This window comes from Nipponia nippon, unplaced genomic scaffold (genome assembly GCF_047370975.1).
Source record: "Nipponia nippon isolate SJK-2023a ecotype South Korea unplaced genomic scaffold, ASM4737097v1 scaffold_15, whole genome shotgun sequence".
In the NCBI taxonomy this organism is placed as follows: domain Eukaryota; kingdom Metazoa; phylum Chordata; class Aves; order Pelecaniformes; family Threskiornithidae; genus Nipponia; species Nipponia nippon.
In genome coordinates this window covers 10,874,193-10,901,833 of record NW_028262331.1, presented here as the reverse complement: position 1 = coordinate 10,901,833, position 27,641 = coordinate 10,874,193, and the positions used below count along the sequence as shown (strand labels likewise).

The 27,641-nt window shown below is 39.9% G+C and overlaps 1 protein-coding gene across 5 annotated transcripts in view; it reads right to left on the bottom strand.

Moving 5' to 3' along the window:
* Window positions 1-181: 181 nt before the first annotated feature.
* Window positions 182-27,641, bottom strand: part of NLK (nemo like kinase) — a 65,477-nt gene continuing 38,017 nt past the window's right edge. For 3 of the 5 annotated variants that reach the window (XM_087752397.1, XM_087752399.1, XM_009469071.2), the window contains 8 exons: window positions 19,483-19,589; window positions 17,529-17,614; window positions 16,397-16,606; window positions 11,587-11,688; window positions 6,393-6,479; window positions 4,441-4,639; window positions 2,597-2,690; window positions 182-2,020 (listed from right to left, as the gene is read on the bottom strand). In XM_087752397.1, the coding sequence (XP_087608523.1) occupies window positions 1,966-2,020; window positions 2,597-2,690; window positions 4,441-4,639; window positions 6,393-6,479; window positions 11,587-11,688; window positions 16,397-16,606; window positions 17,529-17,614; window positions 19,483-19,589 (940 nt within the window). In that variant the 3' untranslated portion in view covers window positions 182-1,965. Of the gene's footprint in view, window positions 2,021-2,590; window positions 2,691-4,440; window positions 4,640-6,392; window positions 6,480-11,586; window positions 11,689-16,396; window positions 16,607-17,528; window positions 17,615-19,482; window positions 19,590-27,641 lie in introns of all 5 variants that reach the window. The other 2 variants (XM_087752400.1, XM_087752401.1) reach the window with 2 other exon arrangements.

Below are 27,641 nucleotides of genomic sequence, written 5' to 3'. Positions count from 1 at the left end.
GACGCCTGTCAGCCGCCCCATAAAGTGCAAGTCAATCGCTCGTTTTGATTGAATCGGCAAGTTCTGCCTTTATCCAGGATCAAGCTCAAAGAGTAAATGAATACTTTGTTTAAGAATTCATACGTATGTGCACACGTATGTGCGTGTGTAAGTAAAAATCAAAACCACGGCCAAAACAAGATGTTATAAACTCTTTTACTTGTATTCTTTCAGACAGCATTTAGTCAAGATTGTAACAACTTATTCTTAAATAAAGGTGGGAGATCAGACAGGAAATAAAGATAACGCCGCTGCTTTTTCAAATGTCACATTTAATGTTTTCACCACCGTACTTCAAATCTACATTTTACAAAGTGACCAGCAAGTGTGCCACATTAACTGACCAACCTCTGAGATTTTACCTTTCATACCAGTGTCTTCTTGGGCTCTTTCAGTTCAACACGTTTCTCATTCAAGTGAATTGAAATGCTTCAGTTGGTTTTATTCTCAGGAGCCTCATCAAAAACAAAGATATTGCACCATCTTTGTTCAGTTATTCAATGTTTGTCTCTTTCACAGCAAATAATTACTTCATTGAAGTTAAAACTTCCAAACATAACTTACTAATAGTCTCCAATTTCAGCTCAGATCACTCTTGTTGAAAATACTCTGCTAAATACAGATAACTTACAATAACTTTAACAGTTAATTGTCCATAACAAACACCACGGTTTTTCTCCAGACCAAGGCTCAAATTTTAAGACCACCCTTTAGTATTTCTTTGTACAGGTGAAAAACAGTCTTCAATTTTCTAGTCTTGTTTTAAATATAAAAGTTGGAAGGGACATTCAAGTTTCAAGTCTCCACACTGAACTTAAAAAAAAAAAAAAAAATCATGTGGAGGTAAACAAACCAAGTTGTATACTCCAGGAGGTAGAGGCCTTCAATTTGTGTTCATATATACATATGCACAGAATTCAGTGTTCCAACAGAAAAAGAATTAGCCAAAAAGTAATAAAAGTTATTTACTACTGTGACATTTCAAGACTTCCACAGCTTCGCCTAAAGACACGAACACAATTAACGTAATTCCCTATGTGCTTTTTTTTTTTTCCTTTTCTTTGTTTTTTTTTGTTTTTTTTTTCTCTCAACTGTCCAGTGCAGGAAAAAGTTCTCACAAAATTTCACAGACCTAAAATGTGCAAGCTAGTTTCTCTCTATACAGCGATGATGTCAGGGATCTCTGAAATTAGCCCATAAATGGAATTATTTACACACATAGAAGATGCATGCTGGGGGGTTTTATGTAAGAAAGAGCAGAAAAACTTCTAATAAAAATAGATTAAATATATATATATATTTATACTGGGTAAGGAAACAGAAGTTTAGTCTCTCCTAGTCACAAACTCATTCTCTCTACTCACAACATTTGATTTTAGAACAGCACACATCACCATCACAGCTCTAGTGAGAAGCTATTTATAGGGTTCGATCGCCGGGCGCCGGGCCCGCTCACCGCGGTCACTGGTGCCTGACGGGACTTCATGATTGGTCGCAGTCAAGTTTTCTGTATTCCTTAGTTTTAGAAAACCCCAAATCTTCAGGAATGGCTCAATATCAAAATGTACGTCTATCTTTTTGTACAATCTCACTTCAATAAAAAAAAAAGAAAAAAAGAAAAAAGAGAAAACCTCCCCAAATTTGGTTCGATTCTGTTTGTTCTGAGCTGAGCCATCACAGCTGCACTAGAATTCATAAAACACGTGCAACTCTGGGTAAAATATTTTCTTCTAAAAGCACAACCACTTTACAAGATTAAAAGTCTAGTACGTTTCTAAATATTATTCATATTGTACAAGTAGTGGTTGTTAATTTAAAACTTCATTAGTAAAATTACAGTACAAGCATGATTAACCTCCAGAATTGCAAATCCCAGACTCCAGTGGAAAGCTACATTACATCTTCAGTAGTATCTTATCTTCCACTTCATTCCCAAACCAGTGGAGATGGCGGCATCTCAGACGGTTGAGCGACCGTGGAACTGGAAGGCAGGCGACACAGAAAATCAGTGTTCATTTGCAATAGCTCATGGACAAGAAAGCTAATGCTCACCCAGTAAGCAAACATTTCACGGAAAACAAAAAATCCCCACCCCTCCCAACCCAACCCAACTCAACCCAACCCAAGCCAACCCAGCCCAGAACGCTCCAGCACCGACAGCAACACCGCCGACAACGGACAAGTCGCTGTACTTGATCTCCTGACGGCTTAACGGTTCTTCAGCTATCGGTCATTAATTGTAATGGTTTTTCCAGTGCAATTCTACAATCAGAATTCAACTTGCCGATCGTTCAATTCTAATTTTTAGTCTGACTTCTGTACTTCAACGCAAAAATATTACTGAAAAAACTTTTGCACATTTTACTGAAATTCTAGAAGAATCCGTAAAAGTATTTTTAAGACGCAACCGTACACGCCCTTAGGGTACTCTTTTGCAGGAGTTATCTACGGGCCTCTCCTACTCTCAGAAACTTAAAACATAAAAACATTTTGGCTGTGTGAATTCTGTACTGCTAATAAATGGGAATTAATATCAGATGTGATTACATACAGTTACCTAATAAAGCTCTTAAAAGCAGCAGACTGAGGGTTGATGCAGAGAGGCACTCTGTTTCCTTTCTGCTGTTCCAAAATGAACTGATGAATTATTTCTGTGCACAGGAGAGAAATAAAAAAACACCGCAGCGTTAACACTTTTTGCTTCAGTAAAATGCAACGTAGACTGGAGGAAAACGCAGCTGCCTTCACTGAAAGCGCACGTCAGCAAGGATAACAACTCCAGCTCTCCTCCATCGGATCTGCTGCCGTGCCTCAGAGCCTCAGTTCACACAGAACTCTTACACGCGCACCGAAATAAATGGATATAAAATAAACCCCGAATCGCCACCGTAATACTGAACTGCTGATAACCAGTTACAGATGAAATCCCAGTTTTAGGGTCTAACTTTTTGAGAAACAAAGAATTCTCAACTTGAACTTGATTTGCAAATGCCAAGAACACGGTTCTGTTACTCGGTCCAGTTTCATTCATGATTTCAGTCACCGCCGCCAAACGCAAAACTGCCACTTGAGACGATTAAAACAAAAAAGGTAAATTTTCGTAAGGCACGAGGAACTCTGCGTCCAGTTGCCAGACAAAACATCTCCTCATAGACACGCGTGCAGACACACACCCCGAAAAACAGGGCCTGGCAGGTCTGGCAATGCTGGCAGCAGCAGCGCTGGTTGCCAGCGCGGAGCGGCACAGGCCCCGGCGGCGCGTCAGAGGCGACGGGCTGGAATCTGCCTTGCTGCCAGCAAACTTTAAAGGCGGCTTTGAGAACAACGGATTTCAGAGAAGACAGCAGATCTGCGTACAGCTCTGAAAAACGATGGCCAAAGAGAGGAGGGAAATGGAAAGAATAACAGGATAAAAAGAAAACAACGTGACGTGAACTTGGAGGAAGTAAAAAGTGAATTCCAGAATTGCAAGTTCAGGATATATCCGAAATAAGTCACGTTATCATGGCAACATCGTGGCGTATTTTTGTCCCAAATGACCGAATTGTTTGTTAGAAACTGCTGAGGTAACACATTTCTTCCCCCTGAGTTATCTGAGCTGCCACCACATCCCCGCTGCTGCTCCTCATACTGCGCTGCCCTGGTAAAAGGACTGCTTTCCCGATCGGATCTGATTTCAAAAGAAACAAAGTCTGGTTTATGGCTTGTTTGCTACGATGGAATCAGACTTCAAATCTCCAGTGCCACAAAGCAACCGCTGGCGTTCAGTAGCCATCTGCAGCAGTTTCCTCCCCCAGGCACCGGGATCGATTTTCCTCCTGACAGCACGCCACGGCCCAGAGCGCATCCTCGGCCCTCCCGCCGGAACCACGGCGCGGCACCAGCGCCGGAGCTTGCGGCAGCGGCTGCTGTCAAGGCCCTCGACACGGGCACCTCCGCGTCAGCAGGCTGTGCTGGATGAGAGGAAACGGAGCAGGGGAACTACGGGATCCCTCAGCTTGGGTCACTTGCTGATGCTGAGCCTTTCTGCAGGACGGCTATCAAGATAACACCTCACGCCCCGAAAAGGCAACGGCAGCGATTTCCCTTTCCCCCGGGGCAATCCTTCCGCAGAAGAGTGGCATGGGGAGCACCGACATCAGAGAAGAACACTATTAAGGTCTGAAACCAATAGACGTCTGCACGTCAGCTAACACGAGCGATATATTATGCCAGAACATTTACAAGCAGTTCTGTTCTTTTAGTGAAAAGAAATTATTTCCAGTATCTACTATGGAAAAATACCTAAAAGAAAAAAACAGCTGGGTTAGTACGTGCATCCAGGTCGCACAGCCGAACTACCCCCTGCTTAAGGATGGAGCAGGAAGCTAAGCGCAGATGCAGCGGTTAATTACTACTCACCTTTAACCTGCCGAACAGAACTGAGGTTCTTCTCAAAAGTGTCGTCAAATTTGGGATTAGTGATGGGTTCAAAATCACTAGTATAAACTCTTCCAGTAGATGTGGAAAAACAACATTTACACATACAAGTGTGGTATCGCAACCGCCCTTCATCGAGATACGGGTGAGCTAAGGCATCCTTAGCAGATATTCTTTTGGACTGAAATATTGCATTTAAAGGGGGAAAAGAAAAAAAAAAAAAGAGTTAGGATATTTTCAGAGGTATTGACAGTCTAAAGAATACTTAGGCATCAATTCACTCTAAATTGTTTTATACACGCCTAATACGTTCGAAGGATTAGCTCAGGTCAGAAACTGGTTTAGATCTGCAAACGCTGCCACTAGGGGGAAGACTTTAGTTAAAAACAAGCAGCGTGGCTAAGATGACGCTGACCTTTCTGTGCTATAGCTAATGATAGAAAATGCTGCTACCACGATTTTTAGAAATATATTTTTCAATAATTACTTTCTCCAGATAACCTTAAAATTACGACTCCTGCAATAAATCAAAATAAGCCCAAAGAATTTAAGGTTAGCAAATACAGCATCTTGTAGGTCCACACTCTGCAAAACATTTTAATGCGTCCTTAAGTACATATTTAAAGTAAAACACAAGTTTAAGCCTCACTGCTAACAGCATAGTCCAGGAGATGGCATCTGGAGTCCTGAGAAACACTTTGCTCCTCAAGTTCCAGAAAACAAGTGGTGAGGGAAGAAGGTGCTCAGAGCAGCGGTTTAAATTATAAAGTCTGCTTCCACATTACTGAGGCCTTTTTTGTGCAGAACTCGGGCAAAGCCCGCGGTCTCTGGGTGTCCGACACCATCCCGTCAAAGGAGGGGACTACGCTCGGTTTCTAAAGAATTGCAGACAGAAATGCTACCGCAAATGCAAGGCGTAACGGAATCCGTTGTTGTAGGTGAATTAAAAAAACCAAACCACAAACAAACAGAACAAAAGTTACTCGCTCAAAGTTACAGAGCAAAAGCAGTGGCAAAGCTTGAAGTACAACCCAACTGTCCCAATTCCTGGGGTATTTTTTAGGTGAAATTAAAATCACCTGTTCTGAAGGACTGTCCTGATTCTTTAAAAAACAACCAAACCCACATTGATTTAAATGTGATTTGGGAATAATAGTATTCTGAGTGTCGAGGGAGTTAGAAAGGAAAAAAGTAAGTGTTTACATGGAAGTTATGACTTAACACTCCCATGTTTTTATTTAGTAAAGCAATCTTAAGGTTTACAAAAACAAAATCAAAGGTACTGCCTTCTGAGTGCTTTCCCCATGACAAGCTTCCTCCTTTGCAGTTCAGTCAACTTGTCTATTTGTCATTTGAAATGTTAGGGATTTTCCTGTAAAGACGAAATAACTCAGATCATCGATTCAGGTATCAGATTTTCTAGTGACAATTTCGTATAGTAAACCCAAGAGATGGAATCCAAAATCCAGAGCAGCAAATTTTTATTAGAAAAACAGATGCTCAGTGGAAAAAAGATCCTGTTCTGTGACTGTGGATGCAGAAGGAATTTTTTGTGTGTTGCAAGACCACGAACACCCACGCGTCTCTAATTAGAACTGCATCAAAGTATCTGATGTTCTGCTACCTACACCTCGCTAGGAAAAGAGAGCGTGATTCACGAACGCCCTCATCTTTCTCACTCTACCGTAGCTTTCTTCAAAAGACCACTAGATTTTAAATGCGAACCCCCCATTCCAGGGGGAAATTAATTGACCGATTAGGAGATACTTTTACGTCTTTTACAGACCCAAAAGTCCTGAAAAGCAATGTAGAAGGAAATCAGTTAAAGCAGCCCTTTACTTAAAACACTCATTTCAGTAGCAGACAATAAAAACTGTTAAAACAAAAAGTATTAGCAATAATTTTAAATTTGTAAATGTTTAAATCCCACTTACTGGATCAAAGACCAACATTCTGCAAAGGAGATGAACTGCTTCATGTGTAGCTTGACTGGAAAGCGTATACAGGACAGGAAGGGATGGCTGTAGGGGAAACGGGAGAAAGAGGAGTACAGAGAGTTGTCCTGTCAGATCCGTCAGCAAGAAAACTCGGTTACAGGACGCGTCATTTTATAGTCACCAAGGACAAACTTCTTGTTCAAAAGGGCATGCACTACCTAATGCTTTCCAACAAGACAATAATCACTATTACAAACCTCAGCAATTGTAACAGAGATCTAGTGCGTTATTTTTTTCCTTAGTTCAGATGTAATCCCTGGACAAACCTATATTTTCTTTATTTATTTTTCTATACAGACACCGCTTTAAGCTGTAGCTGCTCAGGGGTTTGATCAACCACAGCATTTCCAGTATTTCATTTTTCTGATCTCAATCACTGCCAAATAATGGATTATTTTGCTTTCTCTTGCCCAGGCGATCCATATCTAACTGGCAGTGACATCTCGCACAATTAAAATGACCTTCAGGCGTACAGCACTTTACATGGAGATAAATAGGCCAGCGAGCAGGGCTGGAAGGACTGGGGAGGGGAAGGGGGTTCAGGGAACCCCCCCGTGTTTTACAGGGCGGCGCTCGGGGCATGAACCGCGTGGGTGAAAAAAAGCCAGACCAAGCCAGGAGCTGGCGGCGGCGGCGCGATTCTCGCTCCGGCTAGCCCCACAAAAACCAGCTCTGCAGATCGTTTTCCTCCTCTATCTCCTCGTTTTGCTCACACTCGCAAGCACGACAGCCCGCCCCTTCTGAAAGTTCCCAGTTTCAGCTGAGAGTGAAAATCCCTTGTGGTACAAATACCCTAAGTAAAGACAGATTTTAAAGACCGGGGACAGCCAGCCCTTTCCGGGCACGCGAGCACATAACCTTCCCTACAGCCCGGATCGGAGGCGAGCGCAGATCGCCAGCAGCGCATGCTGCAGGGCGCCGGGGTTACGCAGCTGCGGGCGCACAGACAACCGCTCCTCCAGCCTCCGCAACGCCGCCGGGCCCTGCCGCTCCAACAAGCACGTAAGGTTTGAACAGCATTTTCCTCAACATATAAAGTTGCCATTTGACAGCTTTTAACCGCACGTACTCTCTAGCCCGAAAGTCTCCTTTCACTCTGGAATTAAATGTTAACACTAAGGTAGCAAAATGCAAAGACAACGCCTGTCCCCCCGTTCCGAACGCCTGGGAAGAAGTGCTGCCTGAAGCTGCCCAAAATGAAAAAAAATAACCAACAGTAACGCTCATGTTCTATGCCAGTCGTTTGAAAGCATTAGCTATATCCTAGACTCGCTGGAACCAGCTTCCAAGATATTTGTTTTTAAAGCCACAACAATCTAAGTTTCCAAACCCAAGTAAAATATTTTCCTGCTCAATTGCCATTATTCCTATTCCTATTTAGCTGGAAGAAGGGCAGCGGAGTGCGCTACGGTTAGTCTTCAAAGTAAATCAAGTGTTGCAAACCAAGCGAACAGTCACTCCTCTGAAGTGAAGGGGGGGAGTAAGGTGGGGGAGAGGAAGTCTCAATCTTCACACTTAGGAGAAAGCAAAACGACAAAACCTATTGAAAAAAGAAACCAAAACCCCAACCAAAGAACAAAAGAACCCCACGGATACCAGGCCAGGCACTGCCGCAAAGAAAACGTCTGCTGTGGAGCGTGTTACTTCCCAGTCCAACACTCCTAAAATTTCCTTTTTTTTTATAAAGGAAATAAACCATCGCATCCACGCGCAGCCGCACCCCCCCACCTTTGTGTTCTTCCCGTGAAAATTCCAATTGCATTCCTATTAGCTAGTGAATGCAGGTGTTGGGAAGAGCCACGAAGGCAGAAAGAACTATACAGAGTGCTTCACTAGCGCCTGTGATTAATTACTATTGAGATGTGGGAAGAATATACTAGGCCGCTGACAGAAATGACTAAAACATTCTGCCTAAAATACAACAAATCAATTGAAAGCTAGCTAGCGTATCTTTGGGACAAACTTTGCATGGATCCACGGGATTTCCAGAACTGCATTAACTCTACACGGACTTTTAACTGGTATGCGATGCTGATAATTGGCAGGCTTCTGTTGCTTCTACCTGTTTAGCAAAGCAAATTAATAGAAATGATTTAGTTGCTGTGAATTTGTCAGTATGTATAAAAACTACACCTCCACAGTGACATCGTTCTACGCTAACCCTGAACTACCAAACGCAGCACTCAGCACTTCTCAGCCTTAGTTTAAGTGCAGTCTATAGGATATAAAGCTATAGTATGTGGTAGCTTCATACGATTTTTCTAATTAATAAGGCCCATCTACACAAAAAAGCACTGTCATCCCAGCACCGTGATTAAGTAGGTTTCATCCACATACTGGGGCAGAAAAATACGATTACATTCCTTACTTATGGAAGCTGTTGCATCCAATACAAATGAAGGATGCCCTTTTTTTTGCTACGCTGATGCCCCTTGTCTGCAGCTCGCCTGCCGCTCCAAGAGCATCTGGTTATACACAGCTTTCGGGGACAGCATTTTCTCAGCAAACTGCAGTCGAGTCCACAGCTAGAGGTCAGAAACAGTCCTGACAAGCGTTCTAGCAAGGGCAGAAGAAATTGGTAAAAACTCAGTTGCTGTAAGATTTGATTCCCAGGGAATCAACGGTCAGGTCTTTTAGCAAGTGAGGTGCACGACGCTGGATCTCTCTCCCCCGTAACCGAGAACGCCGGGAGCGCGAGAGGGAGGGAATGAACTCCAACACATTTTACTTTTAGAAGTGGGTCAGCACATGACTGCCAGCGAGGCCCAAACGGCTGCGAACGGCACGCCGCGCACGGGGGAGGAGACGCTCTGCCCAGGGCTGCCAGTTAAGCAACTTCATCGAGTCACTTAATTTTAGTTGGAAGGAAAATTTTTAAATACAAAACTGGCAAAGAAGGCTACATAGTATGTAAATTTTCATTATGCCAACATACAGCAGGGTAGTTCTTTTTTTAATCAGAAACGTCATGCATTAATCTATTTTTACATAAAGCAGCAAAACGCTTTACCCCTTAACTCCTACTATGCTCACCTACACTGATTAAAAATAGTTTGTGCGACAAAGTAATCACCAGTTTCTAGCTTGGTTTTCTCTCCCTATTAATCTAATTAAGAAACTGGTAACATTTAGCTATTTATAACCAGCAAAATCTCCATTTTAAAAGATGAAAAGCCATGAATTTGCATTCAAACGTAACGCGTGCTTGCAGCTGAAAACAGAGAAAGGTCGTGAAAGAAATCAGCTCGATGCACTCTAACCCCCTGTTTCTAAGTTGGAAATGAGCACGCCAGCCCCAGAGACTGCTCAGCTTCTGGGGCACTCCATGAAAAATGATTGTTTTCCTCAACAGACACAGAACTTGCTTGCTTATAGCTCATTTCCTATGACTTAGTGGCTATAGGACATTAAATCTGTATTGGAAACATTTGATACCATTTCACCTCACTTGCTTTTTAGCGTTCCCCTCCTTCAATGGGTCAAGAAACACGGAGTTTCAGAGGCTTGTACAAGAATAGCCTTAGCACTGGGATTAGAAAATCAGAAGGCATTCTTGTACTCACTTCAATTCTGGATAAAACATCCTGGTTTAACAAACTGAACAAGGCTAACAACATTCCAGAGTTCTTGCTTACTACTACCAAGAGCACAACCATTGCGCTTTGGAAATGTCAAGCGATTATCAATTATCAGAATTTAAAAACAATGTATTCTATAAAGTATCCGGATGCATTTGTATACTGCTGCATATTTATATATGTGTGTGTGTGTGTGTGTGTATATATGTGTGTATATATATATATTCTCCCAGCTTCAATCACTATACAACTTTTTTTTTTAAAAAACATCTCAGACCTTGAAAGTGCAGGACTATATGCCTAAAAGTTACAACTCTTCTAGCACGTGATAGCAAAAAAAATAGACTTCATTTGTTTTAAAACTGGTAGAGAAAGTCGAACGGAAATCCTCCTATTATTAATGTTAAAAGGAAAAAAAACCTGTCATAAAATGGAATAGAGACAACTTGATGTAGTGAATCAAAAGTGCCAAGGAGGCAGAACTGCCACATGTTAATAATATAGCAGCATATATATTCAATGCTCATTTCTATGGTAACTACTATTGTGGTGAGTAGACATTTGAGAAATTCAACATGCAGAAAATAAAGATGAAAACTTAACTACTGGAAAGATCTGATGTATTAACATGTACAGGTTATTAATTTTGTTAACTTTTACTATCTAACGATCATAACGACCACATTGGATGGACATACTGCTTTATTACTGCACTGCTGATCCCTGCATAAGCATTTCTTTGTATCTATTAACAGTATATTTCATTTGCCCTTTTTATTGTCCCGTCAGCGTAATGACATCATCCTGCCTTTTTTCTCTGGTTTGGTTTTGTTGGGTTTTTTGGGGTTTTTTTTGGGTTTTTTTGTTTTGTTTTGTTTTTTTTAAGTAACTTTTACTTCTGTTACGTTGAATGTTGTATCTCTGTCTTCAATACCTTGTTAAGCCTTTCCCAAAGAGCTCGGGTCACCGCACAGATGTGCGAGGGCCCCTTCGGTGACGAGCTGCGGGCCTGTTCTGTGTACAGATCTGGGCAACGGGCGATTTCCACTGCTAACACTCTTGATCCTGTCAGTACGGGAGTCCCTCCGGGGCCTTCTGAACTATCCTGTCAATTTTTATTTATGTCTCTTGCCAATATTATTGCTTAAATTTAACATCTTCATTCAAAACAGCTATCACAACACCGTTGCTTCAAAAGAGACTTTCACCTGTATCATCAAGTCAAACAATACATACAAGGCAGAAGCCAGAAACGCACTTTCCTAGTGAAAAACCACCTTGGCTCAACAGCAGTTTGAATACCTACACCATTAACCCACGCCACTGCTACACCACAACCACCTTGCATCAACTTAACCTGGTTTACAGGTCTGAGATTAAATACCCAAACAAAGTATTTATGAACACGCATGCCATGAGAATTTAATCAAGATGTGAAACGCTGCGATGCTGCAGCAGCAGTATCCTGCACAGAGGCAATCCTAACTGAGGAGCTCTGCTTGAAGGATTGCCTTGGCCAAGCGGACAAGCAGGCCAGCGACCTCCAGCTATACCTGTTTATGAGGACCCCTGAGTATATGTGCCTTGGCGCCTTCACAAGCCGTCCTCATTGCTTCCAGCGACGGCGTTCCCAACAGGTCTGTGATCAAATCCAGCTGTAGGTATAGAACATATACATTTGACATCTTAGACATATATTAATGTATTTCACTATGATAGGAGATACTTGAAGTAATGCAAATTACATTTAAGGTATGAATCAGTTCAAAACCACTATTTTACAGAGAGTTAATTACAAATATTAACATATGCATTTAGCAGATAGCAAATAAAACCACTTGTCATTTCACTGAAAAAGCCCTAACAGAGGCCGATTTTCAAGTTTGGGAGCTTTTTTTGTTTACAGGTTTAGTAAAACATTTTATTGCAATTTAAAAGTCAATTTTACATCATTAAGAAAATTGTTAAGTACTGTTAATGGTGTGTTACTCATTCTAAACCTCAGATATTCTCAACTGAATGTCAGCATTGCATACCGATATACCACACAAAATTACCCCCAAAAAACAGGTCAACTACCACTTGACACAAAGTATTTTGCCGTCAACAGGAATAAAACTATAGAAAATGGGAAAAAAACCCCTCAGAACTACAGTACAAACATACTATATAAAAAATTCCAATAGATGAGAAAAATGAGTTTTCTAAAAAAAAAAAAACAAACAAACTGTCCAGCACCAGAGGAAGGAAAAGGAGCGGTGCTGGTTATAGGGAAAACAAAAGCTACCTAAAAAAGGGCAAAGATGATGCTGCATTTAAAACTGGTCTCAACTGTAAATGAAATGACATTTCCTTCACCTTTGTCATTTTGGACAGCAACAAACTTTCACCTTACTTCTACAAACGTGTGTGCATATACTCCTGCAGTGAATAAAAACAAACAAAAAAACCCCTGTATAAGTCAATAAAAAACCCCCAGTCTTGTCAGCGGTGAGATCAGCACCCTGGTTCCAAGTGTTCCCTTGTCACCGCCATCCACCCGTGCTAACGAGCAACTGCAGAGCTCTCCTCCGGGAATAAACCCATTATCATCATTAGACAGGCCTTGGATGCACGAAAATCACCCCGATGCTGGAATAAGACTGGGAAATGGGATTGCTGCTTACACACCAAACCGTGTGACTCTCCAACTGGTGTGTTCTCTCCATCTTTGCCCCACTCTCCAGCAGACGCACTGCTCTGCCCAGTGCCTCGAGGTACGTGCAACGTCGTAACGTGGTACCGAGCACGTGTCCTCCCATTTGCCCTGGCACCGCGTGGCCAGTGCTAGCACAACCTCACGGAGGAGGGACAGCAAAGTACCTAGGCTTGTGAGGAGATGGAAAACTAGACAGGAAAAAAATTCCTAAACCTGGAGGGTTTTAGATGTGGAAAATATATAATTGAGAAAGAGACACATGGAGCTGACATAATAAAAGATCAATGTGTTTACAAAATAGAAAAAGTAACACAATAAATTATACCAGCGTATCAGGGAATGCAGACTGGATAAACACCTGTATTTTTCAGCCAACTACTGCTGAAGCACACAGCAATGATACGTTAATATATGTTTATATCTATATATATAGATACGGATATAAATACACACACTTTATTCTAATGGGTACAAGAAAAAACACTGGAAACAATTTTCATAATGATCTCCTGAAAGTTCATGTTTAACATCTCTCAAGATATAAATTCTCTTGTCCTAGCCCATGCATTTCCAGTACACTCACAGAAGAGTTTGGCTAAGAGGTCTGATCTCATTTATCTAGATGCGTGTCATCAGTCACTAAACATATTTTTCTGAAGTATTACAAAATAGATTTTGAAATTTTAGTGTAAAAATAGAAAACAATATTACAAAACATTAATTCTGAATTCAACTGACCTCAGCTGCATGAATTTCAAGTCTTTCGGGTACATACAATGAATCTACATTATTATTTTCGGTCAGAAGAAGTGCACTTTCAAAGCTAACTTCTCAGCTGCTGCCACGGGCACTGGGCTCCTTTTAGCTAAGACTAACGGGGGGATGCATTTCACGAGAACATCTAAAGACACTTCATCTGCCAGCGGGCATCCAGCCTGCGCAACCCGGCCAGGCCCGCTCCAAAGCACACCTCCCCCCCGAGCTGTGGGAAGTGCGGTGGCAGGTCCTCCGCACCCACGGCCTGGCTCTACAGGCGGTACACCCTGCCGGCGTGCGCTCATGGCTCGAGTAAACATCGCTGGAGTCAGAAATACAACCCCGGTATCCAGCAACAAGCGTACCCGCGGTTGGGAAATCGATGTGTGAATCAGCAAGCCTCTCCTCCCTGCGTACAGGCGTGCTGACGTTCTGCAACGCCAGAAGCGCAGCTTCGCGTACGTGCTACAGCTGACGGGACATGGCTACGCTGGGCTGGCAGCTCCTGCCCGATTCTCCTTTCTTCCCAACACTCTGATCCTTCCGAATGGATTCTGCTTACTGTCTCAGGCATGTGACCAGCTATCTTTAATGAAGATTAAATAATAATCAGCAAAACCAGACTAGAGGAACTGGCTAACTGAGGAAGGTGGGTAAAACTTAGCACTCTGTAATCTGCCTGTTATAAAACTGTGTGCAGACTGGGCTTTAAAGCAAGCAGAGAAAGGCATTTGCTCCCACAGAGAGCCAGAAAGTCGGAGTTCACCCTTCCTGCACCACAGATGCACTAAAAGATAAAATTGGGTGTATTAAATGTTTCTGGACATATAGCTAAAAATAACGTGTATTTGCACCTTTTAAAATGCATTTTTAAACAAAAATAGAAAGATCATATCATACAAAAATGCTAACTATTCTGAATAGTATCAGTAAAAAGCAAAAATACGAGGTGTTAGGAAATACTATATTTGACAGTGTTTCTGATTGTCTATGTCTCCGTATAGATTATCTCATTTCTTACTTTTGTAAGACATCCCACAAAATCCTTATCAAAAGTTAGCTATTGTAACTTGAGTAAGCAACTTAGATATATTCATCACTTTCAACATGATACTATCCAAAGCTTAAAATACCAGAATTACCAGTTCCAATCTGGTTTATAATGTAAAGCTTTCTTCACTTTCTTCATCACAGATTTGAGTTACAAATTCCCGTACGGTCAGTTTTAAAACGATCTCTTCCCTGGTTTTTCTACCAGGAAGACTTCAGCCTGATGATGGCTCTCCTGACATCAGAGACTTGTTGCTGTCCTGGTTAACTCCACCGGGTGGATGGGATTTTGTATATTTTTAGTGTACGGTCTACACTAAGGGGCACAGCACAGACGGGAGGAAAGACCACAGCGTTGACTGGCCCAAGGCACTTCTATAGGCTCTACCCACCTTTGAACAGCAGTGAATGTCTCAGAACATAACACGGTGATGACTTCTCCAACCATGCTACTGCACAGGGATTATAAAAGATCTGGGAACTCTTACGTAACTTGATACAACTTTTCAATCAAATAAAGCGAACACCACCCAAAAAACCCCACCCCATAATGCCATGCTGGAGTTATCTGATGAAAGTCTTTGCCCTTGGTATTTCAAGAAGGCTAGCCAAGGCTATTAAATCACAGATATGTTTAGCTTCAGCGTAGCAACAGATCAAAGATTAGAAAAACAGGAGATCTTAAAAATTTTTTGAGACTGCAACAGAATAGCTGTCAATTTAACTAGTCGTTCCGATGACATTACTGCTTTTCTCCTCTGCAGTCTCTTCACAAGGGTGAGAGAGAGGTGCGTTTTGGGAGGAGGTCTACTTTTTGGGATCATACAGGGTATCAGTGCTGTCTGGAGTGACTAGCAAGTCCTTCCTTGGGAACACTACTGCGGTGACGCGACAGGTACCACCAGGCAGGACACAGCATTGAAAAAAAATATATACACAACAACATCTTAAACATACAAATGTTGAAAACAGGACGCTAATGCGGATGTCTCTCAAACCCGTGAAAATGCTATGTGCATAAACAAACAAGAAAAGTATAGAGTTTGGAATGTCACCTTTAACAAAAGTTTGGAATGTGTTTTTACTTCTTGTCAATCAATATATGTAATCTTACAATTTTAACGCTTTTAGTTTCTCATCTATAGATGAAAACTAGCAACACTGAAGATAAACATTTTTATGTCAGCACATCTTGTTCTGTCTCTTAGATAGAAGTATAAATGCATCCATCCCTAATATCTTGCTGCAGACATTATTTCCTATCTACTGTAAAAATAGCATTCAAGATTATTAGAGATACATGTGCACGATATTAGCTCGCTTACTGTTGGAATGGTGACAAAGTATTCTGGTGCATCTCATGTTTTTATACCTAGCCACAGCTATACAACAGAAAAAAAAAATATTCAATACCGTCTTACACACTCGACTGTTACTAAAATGAAGCAGTCTGAGCAACACTACTAGTTGGCAGTTTAAGTAGTTCAAGTGCCAGTACTGCATCTCCAGTTATATCTTGACAGAAAACTTACTACTTTCTCATATTAGTTGTTACAAAAAGCTTGATCCCGGTTATATCACCTTTACCTTATCTCAATAAAATGCTGCAGCAGGCTTGCTACTGCAGCAGATTACAGGGGATTACAAAAAAATACACATTTCAAAAGCTCATGTTAATAACCGCTGCTTTTAATACTGTCTGGAAGCTATAATTTCAGTGTTTCAGAGTAGCTTGGTTTTTTTGCCTGTGTGTAATCCAAGCAAAACAAAAGCAAGTTTGAGGTTCAAAATGCATCGGTATAACTGATTCCATGAAATTATGCAGTAGAAAAAAATTTTAAAGGGAAATTTAATTATACCTGCTGTATGGGACTCTGTGCCTGAAACAATATTCTTCGCCCAAGTAATTCTGCAAAGATGCAGCCTACAGACCAGATGTCAATAGCATTGCTGTAGTGACGGCTGCCCATCAGGATTTCTGGAGCTCGGTAATACTGAGTGACAACTTCCTGAGTCATGTGACGAGATTCATCTAATTCTTCCACCCTGGCCAATCCAAAATCACAAATCTAAATTGAGAAGGTAAATAAAAAAATTAAAATAACCAAAACACTTAATGCATTTCAAATAGGTAACCTTCTGGTAATGAAGCAGGAAATTCCAAACCAGCATTTAAATAAATCAGATAATCTGCCATAACTGCATAAGCAAAGGGAAAGGGGAATAGGAAGAAATTATGCTACTTTATTCCATATCCATTTAAACTTTCTACAATTGTATTTGAAATCACAGTGCATTTTTAGTTGGCATTACAATATTTATAATCTAAAAGATGAAAAAACTTTGCACTAAAAAAAAAGTACATACTGCCAACCTCTGGGTACAGAATATTTCATCCCAAACCAAATTTCTTTTGTTCATGATACACCTCAAAATGTTACAGAAAGATTCAGCCTTCTACTCACTTTGGCTTTGAGAATTTTTAAAAATTTCTTGAACCGGAAGGGTTAAGAAAACAGACCAAAACTTTCACAATTAGAATGCTTAGCAAATCAGTGTGAACAAAACTTAATTTTTTTTCCATTTGGCGTAGCTCTACAACATGCCTAAGCCCTCCAAAATTTCATATGCCTGAGGAGTCAATGGAAGAGTCTTGGGCATTCTGTATCGCCTTTACTTTGACTTGCACGCCGAACGCCAACGGTGCAATACCTGAAGAAACTGCGCACCTTTCTCGGCTGCTGAGGGCACAAGCCAACCACAAGAATCAGTTCTGTCTTGCTCTCATAGTTTTAGGGAGAGGTAGGGGGAAAAGGGGAAAGGAAGATGCTTGTTTCATTTACAATTTTTAAAGAATCCGTGAGATTTTTTTCTTTTGAAATGACTTTCAGGAAAAGTGTTCATATCAAACGTTTTTCTTTAAAAAAACAACAACCGATTGATCATGAACAGCATACACATATGTACATTTTCAATAAACTTAAGTAGCACCTTAAGAACACAGTTGCTGTTCACAAGTAGGTTCCCTGGTTTAATGTCTCGATGTAAAATGCCAGCAGAATGTAGATATTTCAGACCTGAAATATTAAACGAAATTAAAATAAATACCTTTTTTCCTTTTAAAAGAAGTTTAAGGCTGACAACATTTTCCTGGAAGGTCTTGCAACTCCTGATCAGCAAAGACTTTGCCATTGGCTCATGTTTTACACGATTCTAGCTTCCAGTCTCTAGTAGACACTCAGTCAGTCAATGAAAGGATAAAACTTTTGGAGTATACAAAGTAGACAGAGCAAGTAATTTCCGTAGTCGTCTTTTTTTTTTTTAAAAAACCAAACCAAAGCAAACCATCATCTCCCTGGTTATGACATGAATACTCTGCAAATCCCAACAGTGGAATATTGACATATCCCTCTTACTGCTCTGTTTCCCAGTAACAATTTTAACTTCTGCAGCACTAAAATTTGACTTAACAATTTCCTAGGTAACAGCTGCACTTCAGAAATAAACTCAGATTAAACCCAAGCTGATTTGCATTTTTTTTTTAATTTTTTTTTTAGAAAATCACTTTTTTTCAAACCAAAACCTCATAAGCCAGCAGCAGATAAGGTAAAACAAGGCTAAGAGAATACAGGCCCAAATTACAGTAAAGCCTAGGCCTTTTTCTTAGCTTTATTAGTGCAAAAATTCAAAGCTAGAACTAATGAACTTAGAAACAGCCCCAATGGCTGCGATCGGATGTCCTAACATTTAGGTGGTTAGGAAAAAAAGATAACCTATGCTTCTGTGTGCTTTTGCTGTCCCTGAAGCTGTAATTCTGATCTTTTTAAGAAAATGAAAGTAATGCAGAAAGCACCTCACTAAAAAGTACAGTGGAATAAAGTATACCAACATGACGTTGTTTATGCACATGACCTACAGGAGTAGACAAAGCATGGAAAATGGAAAAATGGCCATAATTCAAGTGGGGTCAGATAGAGCAAAAATAAAGAATAGCATTAAACTGGGGAAGACTAAGCTCTCAGGCCAAATGCCTGGGCAAATGGAATGGGAATTCAAGTAACTCTTGAACAAACTTCAACTAACAGTTTTGCATTGCCATTTGACAAAAATCAGAGTTTTGAGTGTTCCCCCAGTCATCGAATTCAGTAATCACACAAGCACAAATGCCTTTTGTCCTTTAGGAGTATAAATCTTTTCTCTGGCACGACAGGTACCTGGAATAGCCCATATTAATTCTGGATATAATTTAGATTTCTTTGCTCTGCTCTTTATGAATACGATCTACTATTTATTTACCACCAGAGAAAACTGACTGTTTAACTTTCAGCTTATTCCAGTGAAAATACTCAAATAAAGCCAATGGAAAAGCAATCAGACTAACACTGATCAGATGTTCAGAAGACAAGCACAATAATCTCATTTCTTGGATAAAAGTTTCCAAATGGACTAAAAAAAATAAATCAAGTTTAAAATTACTATTATGGTAAACTGTTTTAGCTAAAAATGAAACTTTAATGGACTGTTCCATAACAATTTAAACTTGCCTGTTCTCCAGAATACCTTACGTGGGTATGCTTACATCTGTTTACCAATTTGGCTCAGTCTCAGTGTCCTTTCTGTACCTTGATTCAAAAAGCACTGGAGGACTGTTAAAACACACCCGCCCACCGTAAGACTCTCACAGGTCACTGGAAAAGCCTTTGCAGCTGAAGCGTAAGTCTTGCCATCTTTACCCATGACTCTGATGGAAGGCAGCAGGGCTGCCATATTCTTACAACTAGAGTAATTCATGCTTGCTCTTCATTCACAATATGATATAAAAAGAACAAGTTTCCACAGGGAACTTATTCAAGATGAGGATGCCTCGAGAATAAACATTAAGAAACAGGAAAAAAAAATACTACTACTACATAATTTTCATTAAATTTAAAAGAAGAAAAATTACCTCTTAAAATCTGGTAAAGAAAAACTTTGACATGATCCGAGCTGAGTGGCTGAGGAGAGACGATAATCTTATGGAGGTCACTCTGCATCAATTCAGTGACAACATATCTTCAATTTATTAGTTAAGGCAAAAGCAGAAAATCCAGCACATAATTTCTTGAAACATTTGCTCTAACTCCTAGGAATTTGAGCTCTTACAGGTCAGAGCTATCGAGTAAAAAAGAATAAAGCTTCTTCATAGGTCAAGTCTCCAGATTCTTACAGGAATGAAAATAAAAGAAGAGTTGTGAAAGAAAACAGATTACTCAATAAAGTAGCGTTTGCATTAAGGTAGCTGTTACAAAATCATTCCAAAGTCAAATTACAACTCAGAAAACAAAATAAAATTTTTATATAATTAATGGCATCTTGAAACCTTTAAATTTTTCCATAAGATTGGTAAGCCACAAATTACAAACAACTAAAGTAGCGTCTTCATAGTGGACATACATCAACGTGGTTTAGCCAAGACAAACTGGCAAGCGCAAGCCTGTGAAAGTCGGTTATCAGCAGTACCTTGCAGGTTGCTACACGATCAGTAATGCAGACTTTTAAAAATACATACCCTTCCCTAAATCTACCCAGTACCCAACACTTTACCTTCTCAGGCATCATATACACATGCATACAAATCCCAGTCATAAAACCTCTTCTGAGTTATAACAGAAGAAGAAGAAGAAAAAAAAAAAACAACCAAACTTCTATCTGGAGGAAAAAAAAAAAAAAAAAACAAGCCCAAAACCAAACCGAAACCACTACTTCATGTACTCACGGACATGCAGAACACAGCAACGGTCATGCTCACTGATAATTTACACAAATACTTGAAGATACAAAGAGTTGTATATGCTGTGGCTTATGCCGAGGTAAGGTGTGGATTAAGAAGGGTGTTGTGTTTATTCAGGAAGCACTAAAAATACTAAAAATATAATGTTACAAAAATAGAGAAATATGGAAGACACAAGCAGCATATCTTAACCCACAAAAGCAATATCATAGCGTCAGTTTCCTGAATATGTTACAGTCATAAAACACATGCAAAAATCATTACGATAAATACTCGGGACACTACAGACATACGCTGCCTACGAGCTGTACCGGGCAGTTAGCGACAGCCAGCTTTAGCTGTGGCCAGCGATGAAGAGCCTGTCCAGCTGCAGAGAAGCTGCCTCTGCCGTACCCCGCTTCGTTCACGAGCAACCCTGGTAAATTAAGTTTTGATTTTGGAGCTGTGGTTCAGAACAGAGTTTAAAGCAAAACCACAGCACCTCAACTTTCAAGAAGGATTGAACTTGCAATACTGAGAATTTTCAACTTTTACCACAAGTAACCTTGATAATTAAGAAACACTACTGCTTTAAAAGCTACCTTTAGCAGTCACATTTGAAACAAAGATCTCTGATATTACTACATTTGTGGCTGAAGAAGGTAAAACACGGTAGCCATTTCTAACTCAACAAGGTACCAAACGTCTCACTGAGCCCCCTGCCTTAGGCATGAAGCATTATGAGTCACACCAAGCCCTGCAACGTTCAAAACAGACAAAAACGCGGCAGAGAGGTGGTGCACGCTGCCAAGGTCGTGCAAAAGATCAAGGAGAGAGTTAGAAATAAAACTGCATCTCCTGGGCCCCAATCTAGTATCTCCCTCGCGTACCAGGTTCATTCACAGTTCAAGGTAAAGCGGTCGTCAGCTCTCAGCCTTCCAAAAACACAAACTGATCAGCTGTACGAATCGGCAAGGGCTCAGTTGCCCTCCTCCGACCGGGTGCTACCTGAACGCTGGAGCGTGCGCGGCTTTGCTTTCCGCTCTGCAGGAAGAAACGGGGCTTTGCTGTGCACGAGGGAGTTACACGCTTCAGTTCTACTCATCCTCTGCGTCTGCCATGCACAAGCTCTGGTAACTTCATGAACTCATCGACCTCGTGGTGGTATTTTTACGAGTGTGCCGACCTGGCCTTGTCTCTGAAAGCAAAGCTAACTAGGTCAGCGTTGAGGGGTTTGGTTTGGTTTGTTCTGAAATCTCACCATTATCCTGTAGGAGCCTATCGGTCGGTTCAGTGCTCTTTATAACCAGCTCTGCTACTTATCAAGTCTGAAATGTAAGAGCAAACCCTGACTTCAGTTAAGATATTTATCTCTCCGTAACACAGCAAGCAAGTCAGCTTCAGCAGAAATTTCTACTTGTTCTTATCATTCTCACCACTTAATTGGCACAGGTCAAGCTGCACCTCCAACAACCTAGAGAAAACTTACATTTTCTTCCATCTCTACCTAATCAACGTTCTCCTTCCATCTGTTGCTCTGCAAACCCTATCTGGCCAAATCCCTATCAGCCAAATTGCTCATCTGCCATCAGCACACCACACAAAAATTCATTTTATAAATTAAATATTGCCAACTTTTTGACCAAATACCCCCAAATTAAAATTGCATTCATAAAGGATTCATAAAGAAAAAACCCAACGCTGCAGCACCATAAATTCTAGTCCTCTAATTTTTCTTTTCCTTTTGCAAAGGCCCTCTTAAATATTTATACCAGCCTTTTAAAATTTGGTTTTTACCTTATGGCTGCAACAAATCTTTACATTTAATTTTTAATGTAAAATATTAAAAAAAGTCCAAAAGCATTACTCTGCACTTTATTATGATAAGATTTTTGTTTTGCTATGCCACAAATCCTCCTAAATCTCAATCCCAAGCATAATGTCTCCCAGATGTCTCAACTAGTTGCCATGCCAACTAAAGCAGCTTAAATTAAATGAGGGCCTGAAATGGCACCTGCACCACTCCAGGTCTGTTGCGCATTAAATAAAGCTCTCTTGACAGGGGCTCAGAGGTGCCATTAACTTGAACAGCAGCTATCTGATTATTGTCTCTAGATAATTTAATGAGGGTCTCTAAACAAGAGCAAAAGCAGCGCTTGCTTGATGTTCCTGCCTTTTACAAACGTGGCAGCTTCTTAAACAGCTGGTACCCAAGTGGGTCAATGACTTTACTCCGGCCAGTACTATAAATGTTTAGCAAAAACAAACTACAAAAGCCCTATGGGATTTCAATCAGCTATTCAAACAGGTACCTGCAGTTTTCTTTCTTAAGTCGAACCATAAAATAAGGTGGCTACGAAGTGGTCACTGGAGCTGCAACATGCAGCTAAGCTGAACATTACTACCAGATAAAAATTGCTACTGACAGCAGTAATTAGTTAAGTAGCTGTATAAAATTAGAACTACAAATGTACCAATTGGCTTCAGAATAATTATCAAGGCAAATGCAGAGCACAAAAGAACTTCACTTACTCTGTTGACTGGGAGACCTGCTGAGTTGGTAAATTTTACAAAGTGACCGGCAAATTTTAAAAAGCAATGAAGTACACTCTGTGATGTGGCATTCTCAGAATGACTTGGATCCTTCTTTATTAGGTCTCTGCATACCTCAAAACTCAATTCTATAGACTGTTTTTCTGGGGAGAGGCATTCTCTGAACAAGTTCGGGGGTAAGTGGATTAGCTGGATGCTAACAGTGGAGTGGAGGTGTCTATTTGCATGATCCGCTAAGAAACATGCTTTTTTAAAAACAAAACAAAACTCTTTCTTAGCTATTTCAGGATTTTCTATAAAACGGGGACAAGGGGTTTTCTGCTATTTTAGTGTACTTTAGTTATACTTGTTCTTACATTAGGATCATATCACGCTTAGTTTGCGATGCCACCTCTGATCTCTTCTAACTCTTTGCAGACTTTATAGCTTCCTAGTAGAAATATTTCTAGAACATCCTCGTCTTGTATCAATACCCAAAACATGAAAAAAAAGACCTGGTCCATGTAAAAATAGTGCAACAATTATTCAAAAAAATTTACTTGATCTAATGCCTGTCTAAATTATTTTTTATGTTTAAAATTTGCTGCCTTTTCTGTTATAGGTAAAATTACCGATATATTTGCCATCAAGCCACCTCTAATTATGCAAAGTAGAAATGGCAATCTGTGGCATGTGTCAAAGACCACAGAGAAGCAATAGCAGAAGCTTTTTGGAGGGACACGGTTTTGGAGTCGGGGGGAAAAATAAAAAGGACAATTTTTCATACCAGGAAGAAAAGACTGAAATTCCATCTGAATCTTACTTCTGTGCAAGGTAAGGGCTTCAAAGCTCTTGAGGAGTTCCTAACGCAGAGAAAATTCAGCCTTTCAGCCTAACCGAGCTGGGGCACAACGAGTGAAGCAGCAGCTCCCACCTCTCCACTCCTGCTCAGTTTCAAAACTCAGGAGCTGAGCTCCCAGCCTTCCACAAAAGCACCACGCTGTCAATCAGCTCTGAGTTAACGGCATTGGTATTAATCACCTGCAGTTCAGTAGCACCATATTTTGTATTATGTACAATAAAATCGCTACTTTTCATAACTAAATAATTGTATCTACGTATCTGTAAAACAAAGCTTGAATGCTGTGGAAGCTCTGTTTTGGGAAAGACAAATACATCTGGCATACCACACCTGCAAGATTGTGTATAGCCTTGCTGGGACAAGTTTTCTTGGCTGTATGCTGTGGTTAGCAAGAGTAAGACATACAGGTTGTCTGGTGTCAGTGAAAAACACGTGTCTGAAACGGAGCGGTGAGCCATTCCCCAGAGGTATGGCAGGACGCAGTCTGCAGAATGCAAAAAATCCACTACTTCAGCATTGGTTTCACAATTTCACTTGGTTATTTAATTATTTGGCCTTGAGGTTACCTGAATATGATATTCAACTGGGAAATGTGTTTGTGCTACAAAGCGCTTGTCGCAGATGACTATTCTGATATTTTGCAGTGCTTATGGACAGACTAATAATAGTAAAATTATCAAATACTTCCATGAGTAGAAAAAAGCAAAAACAGTGCAAGGGGGAATGTGGATTAATCAGTAGTAGATCTGTGGATAAATTACTAACTACTATTGATAATTTATTCTACAAATAGCTTTTACAACAGTTTTTTAAAAAAATGCAACACCAAATGTCAAACACGCAGTGTGAAGAGTTCCTAGTCAAAGTTAACGTTTTAAAACCTTCTCTCACAGTGTCATTTCAGGTTGTTCAAAAATCAAGTCATAATCCTTAAGTTAGGAATTAAGATAATTTATTGAGTACCTGTAAAAGGTTTAAAATTAAAAAGACAAAGGGGAAGATTTCAGTCTATTTTTACTGAATCATTGACAGCCAGGCACATGCTGCCAGCAGATTCTGCTTGAAAGATGACTGCTAACAATACGTGATATTCAACTTTAAAACCTCCCTGGTATTTTCCCATGTGTACACAATCTTCTCGATAGAAATAATTTCATATCAATGCATACTAGGGAAAACATTTTCAGTTCCAGGCAATATTATCCAACTACATTTTGCAAATACTGGAACGAAGGTATTACAACTTTACTGCTGAATAAAGCAAAATTTTAACCCAAGGCAGAAGAGCCTCACGTTTTAGAGAGAACAGAGCCATTTTGGCAGACGGTTCATCCCAGTGGACATCTAGGACTCTCTCATACAGTTTACTGGTTTGACACTAACACCACCGTGCTTTCGTTACCTGTAGAAAGTACATCAAGCTATTCTGTTCTCATGAATATCTAGTGAGAATCTAAGTCACAATTCTGCCTGACCCAACAATATCAACTGTTGTGTTACCAGCTGCAAAGTGGCAACCCGTAGCTTTCTATGGAGTGTGCTAATCCTCTTAATCCCTGAGGTCCCAGTTCAATTTGTTTGTGTGATGGCCCAGAGAAACTTGCCGCTATGATGTTGCAGAAGGGTACTTAAAGAAGGGAACCCTTTCTAAGGAGACTGTGAAAGAAGAGAAAGCCTGAGCAGACGCTACTTGGTGCCCCAACGGTGTTGTCGTTGTCCCTTCTACTGGCTGGAGGAACCGAATCTTAACTTCTCCCTGTCTACCCTCCTCTACCCTACATACATGAGGGATTTACTGCGTAATCTGTCAGAAAACAGTTCTTTCACCTCTTAATAAGATCAATGGGAAGGAATTGCTGCACACCTTTGCTTTTACTAGTATTAACATCTTTCCAAGTCAGTATAACAAGACCGACAAAAGTGACGTCTTTTAAGCTGCTTCTAATATTCACTATAATGAAACAAGTTTTCCAAAAGTTACTATAGAAACTTAGGATAGTTCTTAAAAGAGAACGTCTGTGCATCTCCAGTTGCAGAATTCAGTATTACAATAAATCGCAGAAGATTTTGTAATTGTAAAAGAGCGCTATAAATCATAGAGTCATTTAGGTTGGAAAAGACCTTTAAGATCATCGAGTCCAACCGTAAACCTAACACTGCCGAATCAGTTCAATCAAGAATTACCAGATATGTTAATTGTAATGAAATGCTTTTTAGATGCTCTAGCAAAATCTGTGGGTCACTATTTACCTTTATAAGTGATATGCTCTAAAGCTAGGTCAGTCCACCCAGGAACACAGGCATACAACAGAACCAAAATATCATCCAAGCCGGCGTATCAGGGATTACACTCTGCTCCACCAGGGTAAGTTGATGACTGCAGGGATAAGCCTTGAACTTCAGCTTAATGATGAACTTAATGACGAACATATAAAACCTAAAATTCACTAACAACCTTTTTTTCATTTATTTTCTCAAGACAGACACCCAGAATATTATATGCTCCATTATCTATTCATTTTTGCACTAGGTGATATTGGCAAAAATATCTACACCCGTATAAGCTGTGAAATGCTCACAAAGATTTTCAATCTAAAACCTCATTATGCATTCAAATTATATCTCAATCTAACAGTATGCAACAAATTTGCATTCTAAACCAAAAATCTCACTAGATTAAAATTCCTTTTTTCATCACCAGTTTCCTAAGAAATCTTTTAATTAATCATCAAAATTTTAAGTCAGTTTTATAATGAGTTCTCTTTACAAAATATGCTTTGCAATTCTTGCTAGTACCTATGAGACATTGAATAATTGAAAGTAACTCTACCAGTTCATTTGCAACACATCATTCATATCGTCTTAGTCATTCTTTTACTATTTTTTTTTCTTTCCCCAAAAAGGGCACTACAACTCCTTAGAAAGAATAAAGGAAATCAAGCAGTACCAACTCCATCCCTTTACACTTTTATCACTGATCATTATACCTTACTGTAAAAATGGAACGTCACTACGATATCTTTAGGAACGACACTAGTGGATCAACAAAAGAAGTTTTTACAACTACGTCCCTCAGATATGGAATAGAGTTAACCGATCTTCTTAAAGTGAATCTGAAATAAACTCTTATACTACAGTAAGCAGAAGCACATGCAATTATAAACGTGCATAGCAATTGAAACACCTATTCAGTCATTCTTCTAATGAATTTAAGGGTCATAAGTGCACTTACTGCAATTATTTCAACAGAAAGGAGAAAGACGACTACAAAGCAAATAGTCTTCTATTACCAATATTAGAGTCAAGAAATTAAAATGTATTTAAAAAAAAAAAAAAAAGCCCTATAAAATACTAGTCAGAATGACTTAAAATCAGTTAACCATGAAGGAAACTAATATTTCTGGGTTTATATACAAAACTTGGCAGTAGCTAAGCTCATGAAAATAAGCTTATCCCATTTAAATATTCTTGATTGTACAATTACACGGAAGGAGTAATCCTTAACCTAGATCTGATTTATAACTCATATGACTTGTTATAAAATGAGGGCATTGAACTAGTGCAAATAACCAAACTCCAGTTTTTGAAGACTACTCATATGTTGTTCACATGAAAGAAATATCAAAGCAAAATTTAAGAGCTTTATCTAACATTCATACAAAAAAGCCCTAGTATAGTATTGCAATATTTTTAACCAACTGGTAAATCATGCTGTACTTTGGTTAAAATCACCGAGTTTAAAATACACCTGCTTTCTTCACCAATCAATTCAAGGTATTATAAATAGATCAAACCATATTTCACAAAGTTCAGTTTATCTAAAAATAAAGAATGACCCACCCACTAATTGTCTTATAAAGTGGGTCATACAAAAAAGCAGCTAAAACCTATCAGTAATTAAAAAATAACCTTCCAAAGTCTAACCATACGAGTAAGCTGGTGCACTCAAACCTCAAGCAGC